General features: G+C 33.0%; 2 protein-coding genes across 7 annotated transcripts in view; both read left to right on the top strand.

Annotated features, from left to right (window-relative positions):
* Positions 1–3,762, top strand: part of LOC145306464 (uncharacterized) — a 19,843-nt gene extending 16,081 nt beyond the window's left edge. Inside the window, exons 25-28 of one of the 2 annotated variants that reach the window (XM_080148567.1) lie at positions 453–561; positions 935–1,034; positions 1,153–1,448; positions 3,144–3,762. In XM_080148567.1, coding sequence (XP_080004693.1) covers positions 453–561; positions 935–1,034; positions 1,153–1,415 — 472 coding nt within the window. In that variant the 3' untranslated portion in view covers positions 1,416–1,448; positions 3,144–3,762. Of the gene's footprint in view, positions 1–452; positions 562–934; positions 1,035–1,152 lie in introns of both variants that reach the window. The other variant, XM_080148566.1, reaches the window with a different exon arrangement.
* On the top strand, positions 3,743–13,501 carry Su(fu) (suppressor of fused domain protein). Of its 5 annotated transcripts, none has more exons than XM_080148574.1 (15): positions 3,743–3,854; positions 4,012–4,106; positions 4,876–5,004; positions 5,457–5,596; positions 5,825–5,898; positions 6,281–6,413; positions 6,908–6,958; positions 7,753–7,864; positions 8,847–8,975; positions 9,324–9,454; positions 10,997–11,066; positions 11,782–11,883; positions 12,440–12,525; positions 12,732–12,800; positions 13,203–13,501. In XM_080148574.1, exons 1-14 carry the CDS (start codon positions 3,776–3,778, stop codon positions 12,775–12,777), a joined length of 1,377 nt encoding a protein of 458 aa, XP_080004700.1. In that variant the 5' UTR covers positions 3,743–3,775; the 3' UTR covers positions 12,778–12,800; positions 13,203–13,501. The 5 variants fall into 5 exon arrangements, with proteins under 5 accessions (XP_080004700.1, XP_080004699.1, XP_080004698.1 ...); XM_080148573.1 differs by having other exon boundaries at positions 12,732–12,807; XM_080148572.1 differs by having other exon boundaries at positions 12,732–13,501.
* The last annotated feature ends 20 nt before the right edge of the window (positions 13,502–13,521 follow it).

The following is a 13,521-nucleotide window of genomic DNA, read 5'->3' as shown; positions in this document are numbered from 1 at the left end:
CGCCCCTAGCCTCTAGGGGCTTTGCCCCAAGAGGTTTTTTTGTGGGGGGGGGGGGTAATTTTCATTTTTCGGGAGGGTTGGGGGTGTCCCACTTCCAAGAAAATAGCTTAAAACCATCACAGGACCAGGAGGTATAATCCCTGAAGAGTAGAGCCCAATCGGTTTAGCGGTTACCGAGATCTTAAGCTTCAGACGGACAGACATCGTTCTACTTTGTATTATAGATAATGCTCATATCTATGTGTGTTATGATAAGATGTGTGATATGATATGTTTTACTTCAACAACTTCATTTAGGTCTTGGGGGAGGTTTAAAACTATTTTGTGAAAGGATACCTCCACTTTCCAAAAAGAAATGGCCCCCTAGACAAAATTAAGTATCCCCCAACCCCTCCGTCAAGTGTGCCTAGAAGCCTAATCTTTCTATCTAACTATCAACGCTTTCTATCCAGGTATAAAGAAGAGGTGATGACAAAAGTTTACCAGGATGATGAATTTATCTACCCCGCCCTTGATATGAGTGATGATGAAGACTTTAAACCTGCTAAAAGTAAACAAATGGTAAGATTTTTTCTCAAGAAATGTAAGGGAGATATGGATGACAACATGAATAAGTAGGGAATAACTAGAATATCATAGCTTGAAAAACGGTCAAAGTGAGTTATAGAGTAGATGTTTAGTTGTCATAACGGCATGACAAATAGACATATTAACAAAAATTATATCCCCTACTATAATATTTATGCCTCAATATGTTTTAATATTCTTAGTCCATAGCTTTTCACCTCAGTTTCCAAGATTAGGTCAAAACTGATTTTAGGGGAGTCAGATTTGATGTAACCCAGTGGATGGGGAGTCGAGGGGGAATGTTTTTCCTTAAAAAGAGGTGCATCCCCCTACTATTAGGTGGAAGTGTAATTATGATATTATGCAGGAGGACGAGGCGTGGAACCCAAAGATGAAAATGTCGAGACTCGAACCCAAGAAGGATAGACCGGTCAGGGATTCAGCTAAAAATATTGCCATTGAAAAAGGTAGCCATGTTTTAACCATTGAAAAAACAAGCTTTAAAATGTATTAGATCAGCAGAATATAGCTGCTTTTAAAAAATGCCTATAAAATGTACTAGGACCAATATCAGAATATTTTCAGGTTTAAAACAGGCAGCCGAAGCCCGTCGGTCATTCAAGTCTGGCAAGAGAAAGTCCAAGGGGAAAACAGCTGTTACATCAGTGACGGGGGCAACAGCAGGGGGGGTGGGGAGCGGCATTTTGGGCGGAAAAATGGCGGGCAGTGTTGCCAGCCCGAGTAAACCAGTTATTGATTTCACAAAGTCTGGTAATAGTAATAGAAGTAGAAAAACGTGTTCGACTGCAAAGCAAAGACTGGGAAAAATTTTAGGACTTAAATTTTAAAATTGTTAGTTGTTGTAAATAAATTATTATCTAGTAATGGCAAAATAAGTTTAATTTAAATACCAATTTTACTCAAATAGACGTTAACTTGAATCTACATTAATATCTAAAAATTTTCTAGCATCAAACTTTATACCTAATATTCAGTAACTATGTAGTAATTTTCAAAAATAGTGTAATTAAAGTTTCATTTATGAGAATATACAATTTTACAGTGTAAGTTCTTTATATTTTTTAAATCATTAAACTTGTTATCTTCATGTTCTTTTTTTGTATAAACAAACTTCATTTATCATTATTTGTTTTTTCATCATGTCATTGTTGTTTTATTTTATGCCTGATCTTACCTTTTTTACGTAAAATAATAGATGGAATGAAAAGGGGGTTATTGTGGAATTCCTGAAATATCCTTATTTTTTGGTATTTAAAAATTATTTAAATTTTACAATAGACTGAGTAAAATGATATTTTATAGATGGTAAATAAACTTACGCAGCTATAGTTTTACCGGTAAAATTCAATTTTGCCCCTAATTATTCTACCATTCAATATATTAAAATCAATCGTTGTTATTTTAGTTTTAGCAGCTTTAAAGAAACATTTTAGGACTTTAAATTAAGGCAGCTGATATTAATACATTTAATAAGTCGATTTTTTTGTAATTATGATTAATTTAAATCTTCTCTTATTCAATTTTTAGAATTTTTCTCTAGCATTTTCGTTGCGGAGCTCCTCTACAACCAGGATACGTACGTCCATCAGTATGACCATCAACTAATACTAATTCATTTCAAAGTCAGTAAATTTTACTGATGATAAAAGGAAAACTTGTTTGCTAATACAATATTTTAAGAGTTTTTATATGGATCTTGGACAAAGTAGCCTCTAGGACAAAGTAGCCTCAGGACATATACTTAAGAAAAGTGTTAATCAAGGTCATGGACGCAGCGCTCGGCCCCCTGGTCTGCCTAGCCGCGGGCGCTCGGCCCCCTAGCTAAACATTGTAAAAGCAATATTAAAAATTGTAAAAATCTACCAACCAATTTTTGTCCACGAAATTCTAAACCGCCTATATATTTTCCTTAGGAGGCTACTTTTCTTAAGTAAATGTCCCGAGGCTACTTTGTCATATACTTTGTTATATAAAAATTACTGTTATTTTAAAATTTGCAGCTGCTGTACTTATGAATAGTTTTGCTCTTGCCTTTATTGATTACACTTTATTTATGTGTTCCAAAATTTGGATCTAGTGCAGTTCACGGTAAAATGTTCCAGGTAACGATTATCTCCAACTTTAAAGGCTGCTAGCTGCCAAACGGCTGAAAATACATGTCATACTCGCACACTGTAATAAGCGGCATTAGAAAGCCTACAAATAATCTGCCATAGCCAAGATCCAATGATACATAGGGAAATCTTTACTGAAGAAAAAACGTATAAAATAAGTCTTTTTCGCCTATTTATGTGCACTGCGCGGTAACTGTGCATTATTTATTTCTATTCCATATTATTTATAGGCCTTTTTGTGCTGGTTAAAATTTTGTTCGAGCATAATATATACGTTCCACCATTTTGCCATTATCAGCCTTTAAAGTCCTAAAATTTTGGAGATAATCGTTACCAGAAACATTTTACCGTGAACTGCATATGACCCCAAATTTTTATTTTCAGTCGTGCAATATTTTTCTTTATATCTTGCTCATTACTAATATTGCTCTAAATAATAAGAATATCTTTCTAATGTTTAATATAATAGGAATCATTATTTTAAAACTAATGAAAACAAGATGAATTTCATTTTGGCGGTTACATAAAACTCAGATTGCCAAAGGAAATCTTTGACTCTAAATTTTGTTTTCTTTGAAATAGGCATAAAATAGTTTTTCTTTTAGTTTTTTTCTTTGCAAAACATTAACTATTATCTAGAATATAAATCGTCTTTCATGTTATATCCTGTATTATAATTCATATTTTGTGATGTTTTTAATTGACATTGTTATTGATAGCTCTTCTCACTCAATTAAAAAAAAATCTTTGTTTGACATGTGTTTATATACGAATTTGTTAAGATAGAACAAATATTGGTTTGGTACTATTTTCAGTTTTCAACTCTTCATTTGAAAAATGATAAATTTCTTTTATTGAAATACAATAAAATGGGGAATATATTTAATTTGTCTCAAATAAGTTTTATATTAGATTAGATATTTATCTCTAAAATAGCTAAATTTGTCACAAAAGATAACTAATGTATAGATTAATTCTAAATTGTAGCTGAATTGTTATTACAATGTAACTATGTATTATGTAATTACGATAATTATAAATGGTCCAAAAATTTTGCAGAGGGAAAATCCAAAATGGCTGCCGGTGGTTCTCCCTCTCTTGGCGCCAAAATGTCGTCGTTGCCTTATCAAGAACAGCCATTTAATGCGTCAGGTACCTAAACATTTTTTATTTATAAGTTTCACTAATTTCCTGTTCGTTTAAATCATAAAAAAACATCTATAATCTAGTTTATTGACAATACTAGCCAAAAATACCTTTTCTTTTACATTTTTTAAAAATAATTAAAGCTAAAAATGCTTAATTTTAGCACCACAGATTCAAAACACTGGCCATAACCCTAACCTGCAGCTTCCTGGAGGGGGCAACACACCACATCCTGTTCCAATTGCACCTGGATTTCAGGTTGTTTCACTTCCATTGTGATCTTTATACTAATCTTTCTACTATATGAAGTAACAGCATATCTGTCTCTATATAATGTATGTCTCGTAAGATCTCGTAAACTGCTGGAACTATCGTTTAAATTTTTGAGGGATTTTTGTTATTTGTCCAGTGCAGATTTTATGCTATTTAGCGAGAGAGCATCACCCTCTTCCTGGGAAAAAAGTGGGGATATTCAAGTTGGAGAAAAGTCACTAAGTAGCTGTTTTAGAAAATATTAAATTTCCTCAGTTAATTTAAATTGACCAAACGCATAGTATAATTAACCACATTAATTTTAGAACAGTTTGACCTAATAAGCGCATTTGACTGGAAGCTTGCCCCCAATTTTCCGGAATATTGCGAAAAAAATTACTCTTCTTTTTAAGTACATAAAATATACTCTTCCAAAACTTTCTACTCTGTGTAAAGTGTTGTTTCGGATACTGTATCCACTACTAACAGTGAGGTAGGGGACATTGCATTGGGATATTTATTACACTAGTGCCCAAAGTTTTATTATAATGTTTTCTTATTAGTTGCATTAACAACTTTGAGGACTTCATTAATTTGAGTGTCCAAACGTTTTAACCACTAATCTAACAGAATGGGTAACTTTGTGTATTTAAAATCATTAGGGATTTGTATCAATTTATCGGCAATTGTCTTATCCCTGTACTGCGATTTTTTGACATTAATGATGTTTTTGATAGAAGTGGAAATAATACCTCAATGTGATTCTATTTTCTAGACAATAGTGACAGCTTGCCAGAAGTTGTATCCAGAACAAAGAAATCCTCTCCAACTTTCCACTGTGGTCAAATATTGGCTTGGAGGCACAGATCCTTTAGACTATATCACTGTTTATAGTAATAATCAGGTGTTTATTTTGGATTCTTACAAACCCAATCTATAAATATCTTTTTATCAAGATTGTCAGTATTTCTCTTAACTTTTTTAAAAGTTTGAATGCTTTTCAATCTTTTTTTAATCAAATATGTAACTATTCTAAGACATGAAGATATATTTTGACTTTAGTAATCATTTTCAATTCATTTTGTCTCTTAGTGAAGTGAACCAAGCAAATTTAGCTTGGTCAGTTTCTCTTGGCTTAGAATTTAAAGTAAACTTGTTTTTCTTGATTACTGAAATTTTATATTACCAAGCTATCTTAGTATAAAGCTGAATATATCTTTTTTTTAAGTTTAGGTATTTTTCATTATTTTTAAGAATTTGCTGTATATCAAATACTCTTTTCTATCTATCGTTAATTCAAATTTAAATTTTTATTTTCCAATCTTGCTATTTTTTTAACTCATCTGTATATCTTAGGAGGAAAGTTGCTATCCGCATTGGCATTATGTGTCCTGTGGCCTGACTGACCTACACGGAGATGGGCGGGTCCACCCTCCAGCACCCTCCCCCATGGGGTCCAGTGGTTATGGCTTTGAACTCACGTTTAGACTTAGAAGGTTTGCTTATTGTTATGCTAATTGATAACATCTATTTAGCATCACTCAACAAATCAGACAACCGGAAAAACGAACATTATTAAGAATAATAACAGCTTTTTTGATAATATAGAATAGGTACCTATTATTTTTTGAGATTTTAATTCTTAAGGCGATTAATAATGTTCTAATTATCATAACAACTCCAAATTTACTTTTAAAGTCCTGCAATTTTGATTTTATTTCCAGACGAGAAGAGTTGGTCCCCCCAAGTTGGCCGGTCAAGGTCATGCAGAAAATTGCTAAATATGTCTTTGAAACAGGTTTATTTTTCTTTCTCAAAGCGAAGCATTTTAAAGTTTTGATTGTATCAGGCATAACACAATATGAACAAAAAGAAAGATCTCTCATAAAAAAGCTGTTCAATCAATAATATTCTTGAATGTGAAACTTTAGCTTGCCTTATTGACTATGCAAAACAATATACAATGGTTTCTTGTCTATCTCTATTTGTCTGTATACCTGTCTATCTAGATAACACACTTGTGCCTGTATGGAGATCACTATCTGTCCGTTTGTGTGTCCGTTTATCTGTATGTCTGTCTGCCTCATTGTCTGTTTATCTGTCTATCTAGGAGTCTACCTGTCAATCTAACTGTCTATCTATGCATATCTGTCTGTATGTATGTCTATCTATATATCTAGATAACACACTTGTGCCTGGAGACCATATAACCTGGTCAGAGAAGCTAGGAAATTCATCCCTGTTGAAGCATCTTCTTATCAGCGAAGACTCACAATTGTCCCCGGTCCTTTCTGGCCCTTTGGGAAGTTTCAGGTAAATGTTCCAAATAAGCCAAAAACAAAAAATTTTAATCATGCTAATTGTGTGACGAATCATTCTCTAAAACTGGTATTTTGACTTTACATAGGAGGAAAACACGGTCATTCTCATGTGATTTATTTGAACCATCACTTAAATATTTCATACTTGATTTTTACTTTATTTTTAAAATAAAAAAAAGAATAGAGAGGTCAATTTTAAAAATTATTTTACATATTACACAGTAACTAGTATATTTTATTAGGTAAAACATATGAAGGTTCAGTAATCTTACGTTAACTCCTTAAATGCACTTTGTGCAACTTTACTTAATATATGTTTGATTGAAATGTTACATTTAACATTATACCTAAGCATTAAGCTTTCAGCTTAATTTAAATTAAAGCTTTCCGTTACAAGCGTAGAACACACATGAATTGTAGAAAGATTTACTTTTAGAAATGTTAACTGAGTTCTAGTAGTGTGTACATTATCTCCCTTATGTTTAGGTTTTTACAATTGTTATGTTGCTCGGAGGAAGAATTAAAGGCAGTTCAAAGGTGACAATAAAAACTTTTATTTCCTCTATTTTTTACTAGCGGCTACGCCCCTAGAGGCCTCTAGTGGCACTTTAAATGTTTTTGTTTGTTAAATTTAATTTTTTATGTACGATACCACCTTATTTGACGTTGAAGTCTCCCCTAAATTTTCAAAAATTTCGATTTTTTTTTGTCATTTCTCTTGGGAGGGTGGTGGTACCCTCCCCAAAATAGTTATAAACCTTCCCGGGACTTATGAGAAGCTACCCTGTTAAGGAGAACCCGATCGGTTCAGCGGTTAGCGAGATCCTTTGGTACAGACACACAGATACACACATAGACATCCTGTTACTTTAGTATAAGGATACATTATATAAACAAAGAGAGGGGTAGGTTTCTGGTAAAATCCGTAAAGGTTATGTGTTATTGTAAGTAAAAACAGTAGTAGAACGATAAAAATTTATATTAACTTTTAAAGTTTTTTTTGTCTATAGTTCTTTTCAATAAGAAATACACATATTTAGTGAATATTATCGTTCTACTTCTATTTTTAAGCCTTAAAACACACACCTTTACGGATTCTACCAGAAACCTACCCCTCTCTTAATTAATGGTAAGATTTTTGGGAATGTCTGGACCACTAAAAAAGAAAATTTATTTTATTATCATTTAGACAGAGATACAAATTTTTGATAAAAAGACTGTAATTCTGTAAAAGATGTGAAAACTAGATATAATTGGAAGATCTTTCGTAGTTATTAATAAGTTACATGACTACTGGACAAAGGACATGAAATCAAGAAAACTTTATTTAGATGGAACGGACCAGGAGTACTGCGCTTGCTGCAAAGTTGTGATATAACGGGCGGTCAACTCTTGATCACAGATATTGAAAGATCTTTTAGCCTGTTTGAAGCCATTACTGAGGTATTATATTAAACACATTTTAGGAGTGTACATTTATCTGTGAAGTTGCTTATTTGCTAGGTGTTTAGGATTTGATGGAAAAAAGAGCAGGGGTGTATATTCTGCATGGGATCCCCGGCTAAAGGGGGGGGGGGGAAATAAAAAATAAGTGGTTGGAGGGAAAAAAAATGTAAAAATTAAGAAAACTGAAAACATTTTTTCCATTTCCAATAGAAAAAAACTAAAAAAATGTGTGGTAGGAGGGATAAAATAAATAAAATATAGAGTTCTTTAAATATTTTTTTATTTTCCCTCCTACTTGGAGAGAAAAAACTAGGGGGGAAAAAAAATAAAAAAATTTGTAGCCGGGGAAAAAAAATATATCTTGTGCAGAATATACACCCCTGAAAAAGAGATGAACGCGTAATATGTCATTGTCGAAAAGTATAGCAAAACAAATTCATGTTTAGGCAGAGAGGGAGGGAACATTTGGCTGTTTATTACACTGGTCCCCAAAGTGTTATTGCCTTAGCAACTTAGTGAATTTCGATTGGTTAATTCATTAAGTTGAGTGTTCAAACGTTTCAATCACTAATTTAATTTTAATCTACAGAAGGGGTAATTTTGTGTATCATCATTGAGGATGTACATTGATTTTTTCAGCCTTTGTTTTTTCCCTTTAGATCCCTGGTTTTAGGTCTTTCATTCTTTCTTTATTGCTTGAAAAAGATTTGACATTGAACCATCGATCGCCATCTTGTTTGTGTTTAACCAGGGAAAAGGGAATGATATTCTGACAAACAATTTTAAAGGAGAATTTTCCTACAACCCCCTTCCCTTTTTCCTCCCATTCTTACCCACCACCCCTCTTCAGTTCCATGAAAAAAAGAAAAAAATATACTTCCACCATACTTTAAAGGTTGCGTGATTTTTTGTAGAATTGATTGTTAGAAAGCTACCCCTGTGTTTAACCTTTCAGATTTGCTTATTGTCTTATTTGCAGGCAAAGTCAGCTGTCGAGGCGGGAATTGCGCGGGAAGGTTCGAATTTGTGTGGGATGGCGGCATTTATAACATGGGACGAACGCAAGCTTGAGAGTGATATGGACGCGAATAATGTAAATATGGATCAGGTAAAAGATGTTTTTCAAAATTAAATATTATTTTATTTAACGTTTCCCACTTGAAATTTGGTGAATTTTATTTGTAATAATGTTTTTTCTCTTCATATTTTATCCTCAAATGTGTTCAAGTGTCAATAAAATGGACACGAAAAGTTAAGTTTCTTTTGATTTCCATGTTTTCGATATATTTTTTTAGTGTTCTACTAGGATATTTCTTAATCTTCAAGTACTCAAAATTTTCTTGCAATCCATTTAAAAAGCTGAAACCTTTAATTTCTTTAATTTAATTTAATACTGTATAATATTTCTTATATTTCTGGTTTTGTGTATATTAAAATCATTGTTTTATTTGTAAAGGAAAGAAATGCCTTGGCCGACTGGAACGACCTTACTTCCCAATGTGATAAAGTTCTGAATGGTGGATTAAATTCTAAAGTGCTTAGATTCCCGCACAGTGTGGAACTGGTTTGCAATCTAGAAACTGCTAGGTACGTGTTTTTCCTTAATTTGAGATGCTTCACAGGGGAATTTTGGAAGTCAAACTAACATAGGAGTTAAGAATAACGCATTTTATTCACAGCAGAACACATTTGAGCTATTGGTACTTTTGAGTACATTCATCCCCAGCCCCTCCCCTCTGCTAAAACTATAAAGGGTTTATACCCCTAAAAGTAAAATTTTTGAAAAGACACACTTGTTTTTACTTTTTCACCAATTCCAAATTTTTTTAATGATTTCTATGCAGTAATTGGAAGTCTTGTCAATTTGGTTTGTATGTCTGTACACGAAAGGACAGTAATCTTTTTTTTAAAGGTTTCAGTTTTCATGGATATTAATCTTGTTTTATTTAGATACCTACCTCTGTGTGTTCAGGGAAGACTTAAGCATGAATACCATTTCACACTTAAATCTTATTTTATTTAGGTACCTACCTCTGTGTGTTCAGGGAAGACTTAAACATGGGTACCATTTCACACTCAAATGTTATTTTATTTAGGTACCTACCTCTGTGTGTTCAGGGAAGACTCAAGCATGGATACCATTTCACACTCAAATCTTATTTTATTTAGGTACCTACCTCTGTGTGTTCAGGGAAGACTCAAGCATGGATACCATTTCACACTCAAATCTTATTTTATTTAGGTACCTACCTCTGTGTGTTCAGGGAAGACTCAAGCATGGATACCATTTCACACTTAAATCTTGTTTTATTTAGATACCTACCTCTGTGTGTTCAGGGAAGACTCAAGCATGGATACCATTTCACACTTAAATCTTGTTTTATTTAGGTACCTACCTTTGTGTGTTCAGGGAAGACTCAAGCATGGATACCATTTCACACTTAAATCTTGTTTTATTTAGGTACCTACCTTTGTGTGTTCAGGGAAGACTTAAGCAAGGATACCATTTCACATTTAAATCTTGTTTTATTTAGGTACCTACCTCTGTGTGTTCAGGGAAGAGTTAAGCAAGGATACCATTTCACACTTAAATCTTGTTTTATTTAGATACCTACCTTTGTGTGTTCAGGGAAGACTCAAGCATGGATACCATTTCACACTTAAATCTTGTTTTATTTAGGTACCTACCTTTGTGTGTTCAAGGAAGACTTAAGCAAGCAAGGATACCATTTCACATTTAAATCTTATTTTATTTAGATACCTACCTCTGTGTGTTCAGGGAAAACTCAAGCATGGATACCATTTCACATTTAAATCTTGTTTTATTTAGGTACCTACCTCTGTGTGTTCAGGGAAGACTTAACCAAGGATACCATTTCACACTTAAATCTTGTTTTATTTAGGTACCTACCTCTGTGTGTTCAGGGAAGACTCAAGCATGGATACCATTTCACACTAAAATCTTGTTTTATTTAGGTACCTACCTCTGTGTGTTCAGGGAAGACTCAAGCATGGATACCATTTCACACTTAAATCTTGGTTTATTTAGATACCTACCTCTGTGTGTACACTGTACAGGGAAGAGTTAAGCAAGGATACCATTTCACACTTAAATCTTGTTTTATTTAGGTACCTACCTTTGTGTGTTCAGGGAAGACTCAAGCATGGATACCATTTCACACTCAAATCTGTAGTCAAGGTAAAATTTGACAACTTAGGTGCCATTTGAAATTTTTAATAACGACCTTGTAAACAAGTTGAAATTGTATAAAAAAGGGCAATCTTAAAACCCAGATTCATATATCCACTACCTAGTGCCCAAAGTATTTAAAATTAGCTAAAATAAGCAAGGTTTTATTGGTTCTGATTTTCAAAGTTCAAATTTAATTTTAGATCCATTGTCCCATCCCTATACCCTTACTATGTTATTCGCTAATAATGGACATAATTTAAATTTTCGGATCAACTGCAGTTCACGGTAACGAATATTTCCAAAAATCTATTAATTTAAAGACTGCTAGCTGTCAAACAGCTGAATGTACAGATGATGCCCGCACACTGTTTTAAGCGGCTTAAGAAGGCCTACAAATAATCTGGCATAGCCATAAATCAATAATGCATAATTATATCGCAGTGCAGAGAAAAGCGCGAAAAAGACCTATTTTACGCGTTTTTCTTCAGTGAAGCTTTCCCTGTGCATCAATGGATCTTGGCTATTCCAGATTATTTGTAGGCCTTCTTATGCTGCTTTAAACAGTGTGCGGGTATGATCTGTTCGTTCAGCCGTTTAGCAGCTAGCAGTCTTTAAAATTCATAGATTTTTGGAAATATTCGTTACCAGGAATATTTTACTGTGAACTGCAGTTGATCCAAATTTTCTTGTACAAACTTTCCCTATTTTTCTCTCTGTTCAGGATACTGCTGTAACATTTTTAACAGAAAAGGTTGGTGGTACCCAGGTGTCTCCAGAACAACCTTTTGCTGGCCAAGGGGACTGGCTGCAGTTGTTAATACAGGTAAAGCTTTAATGCAGAATGAATTTTAATTTGATTTTTCCTTAAAAGTCAGTTCGTGTGATTGATTGTCATAAATACGCAGAGCCAATGGAGGGATATGCGTAAAGAAAATGGGGGAATCCTTATCTTCGTTCAGAATTAAAAACTTTCTTTGCCATTGGCAAACAATTTGGCCCATAGGCAGGGGTGTATATTCTGCACAAGATTTATTTTTTTCCTTGCTGCAATTTTTTTTATTTTTACACCTCCTAGTTTTTTCCAGCAAGTAAGGGTAAAAATATTTTTAGTTCTCTTAATTTTTCATTTTTTTCCCCCAACCACATATTTGTTACCTATTTTGTTTACCCTCCCTTTAGCAGGGTCAAATTTGCCGATTATACATCCCTGCCCATAGGCCTAAGTAACAAAATATCCCTCCTATTGTTTTATGTATTCAGAAATAAATCTCTCCTAATATTATTCCATTTAGGTAGTCTCTGATAATAGTTATTTAATTGATCTCCATTGGTCAGGGGAATCTATAATGTACTGTACATTAATGTTTCATTTTTTTTAGAGTGACCAACTAGAAGAATTTTACAAGAAAGTTTCTATATTTGAACAAGAATATATTAATCTACCAATCTCACTTTTCTTCCAAAGGTAGGAGTTTTTTTCGTATTATGAACAGCTTTCCGCGGATATTAAAATCAATAAATATAAAATTAAAACCAGTTTTATTAGAACTGAGGGGCGGAATTAAAATTTTTATGTCAATATTTGTGGAGAATTGTCTGTAATACGCTGCTATTTTGATTTTCTTCTTTAATTTCAAAGATTGGATAAAAAAAAAAATCCTTTTTATTTAGGTTTGTTATCAGAGTTGTGGCTGATTTAGAAGAATTTAGATCTTGACAACTTTTAGTGTTTTATCCAGGGAATAGGGAGGCAAATATTAAAGAAACAAAGGGGGGTGGCGGGTGTGATACTTTTGGAACCCAAAAGTAAAAGGCTAAAGGAACCAAACTAAAAAAGAGATACAGCACTGAAATTTGACATGCTAGTTACTTTAAAGAGATGCAATGTGAAACTGTTTCTCGTCTTATTTTTATTGTCTTTTCATAAAAATTACAAGTTTCAATTTTTGCTGTTTTCGACGATAGCGGCGGTTCCGCCGCTGTTTTTTTTACAGTTTCTCTTTAAAGCGACTAAGCTGTCAAATTTCGTTGCTTTAACTCTTTAAGTTCAGTTACTTTAAGTTTTGGTTTCAAAACGTGCCAGACCCGCTCCTTCCCTTTTTAAAAATTATATAATTTGAATGCCTATTTGTAAAATAAAGGTTTTGAATCGCAAAAGAATCTCGAGAAGAAAAAGTATATTATGCGTCTTCCAAAATTTAGTTTTTTTGTTAATAATATTTTTTGTTTAATTGTTTCTTATACTTATAATAACCTATACATTTAATTTTATGATAATAATCAAATTTGTGTTACACGATTTATAATTTTGATTATATGTAAATTAAACCATTTGACAAATGTGCCTTATAATCTTGTGATATGATATAAAATCTCATATGTTAAGACGTACGTAATACGTAAACCGTATATTTTAGAATAATAATGTTTGTTAAAAGTTACCATTGACCTATTTTAAGAT

This window comes from Acartia tonsa, chromosome 14, assembly GCF_053477335.1.
Source record: "Acartia tonsa isolate MP-2025a chromosome 14, ASM5347733v1, whole genome shotgun sequence".
Lineage (NCBI taxonomy): Eukaryota > Metazoa > Arthropoda > Copepoda > Calanoida > Acartiidae > Acartia > Acartia tonsa.
Note: the sequence above shows the minus strand (reverse complement) of the source record. Positions and strands in the feature narration are given on the sequence as shown.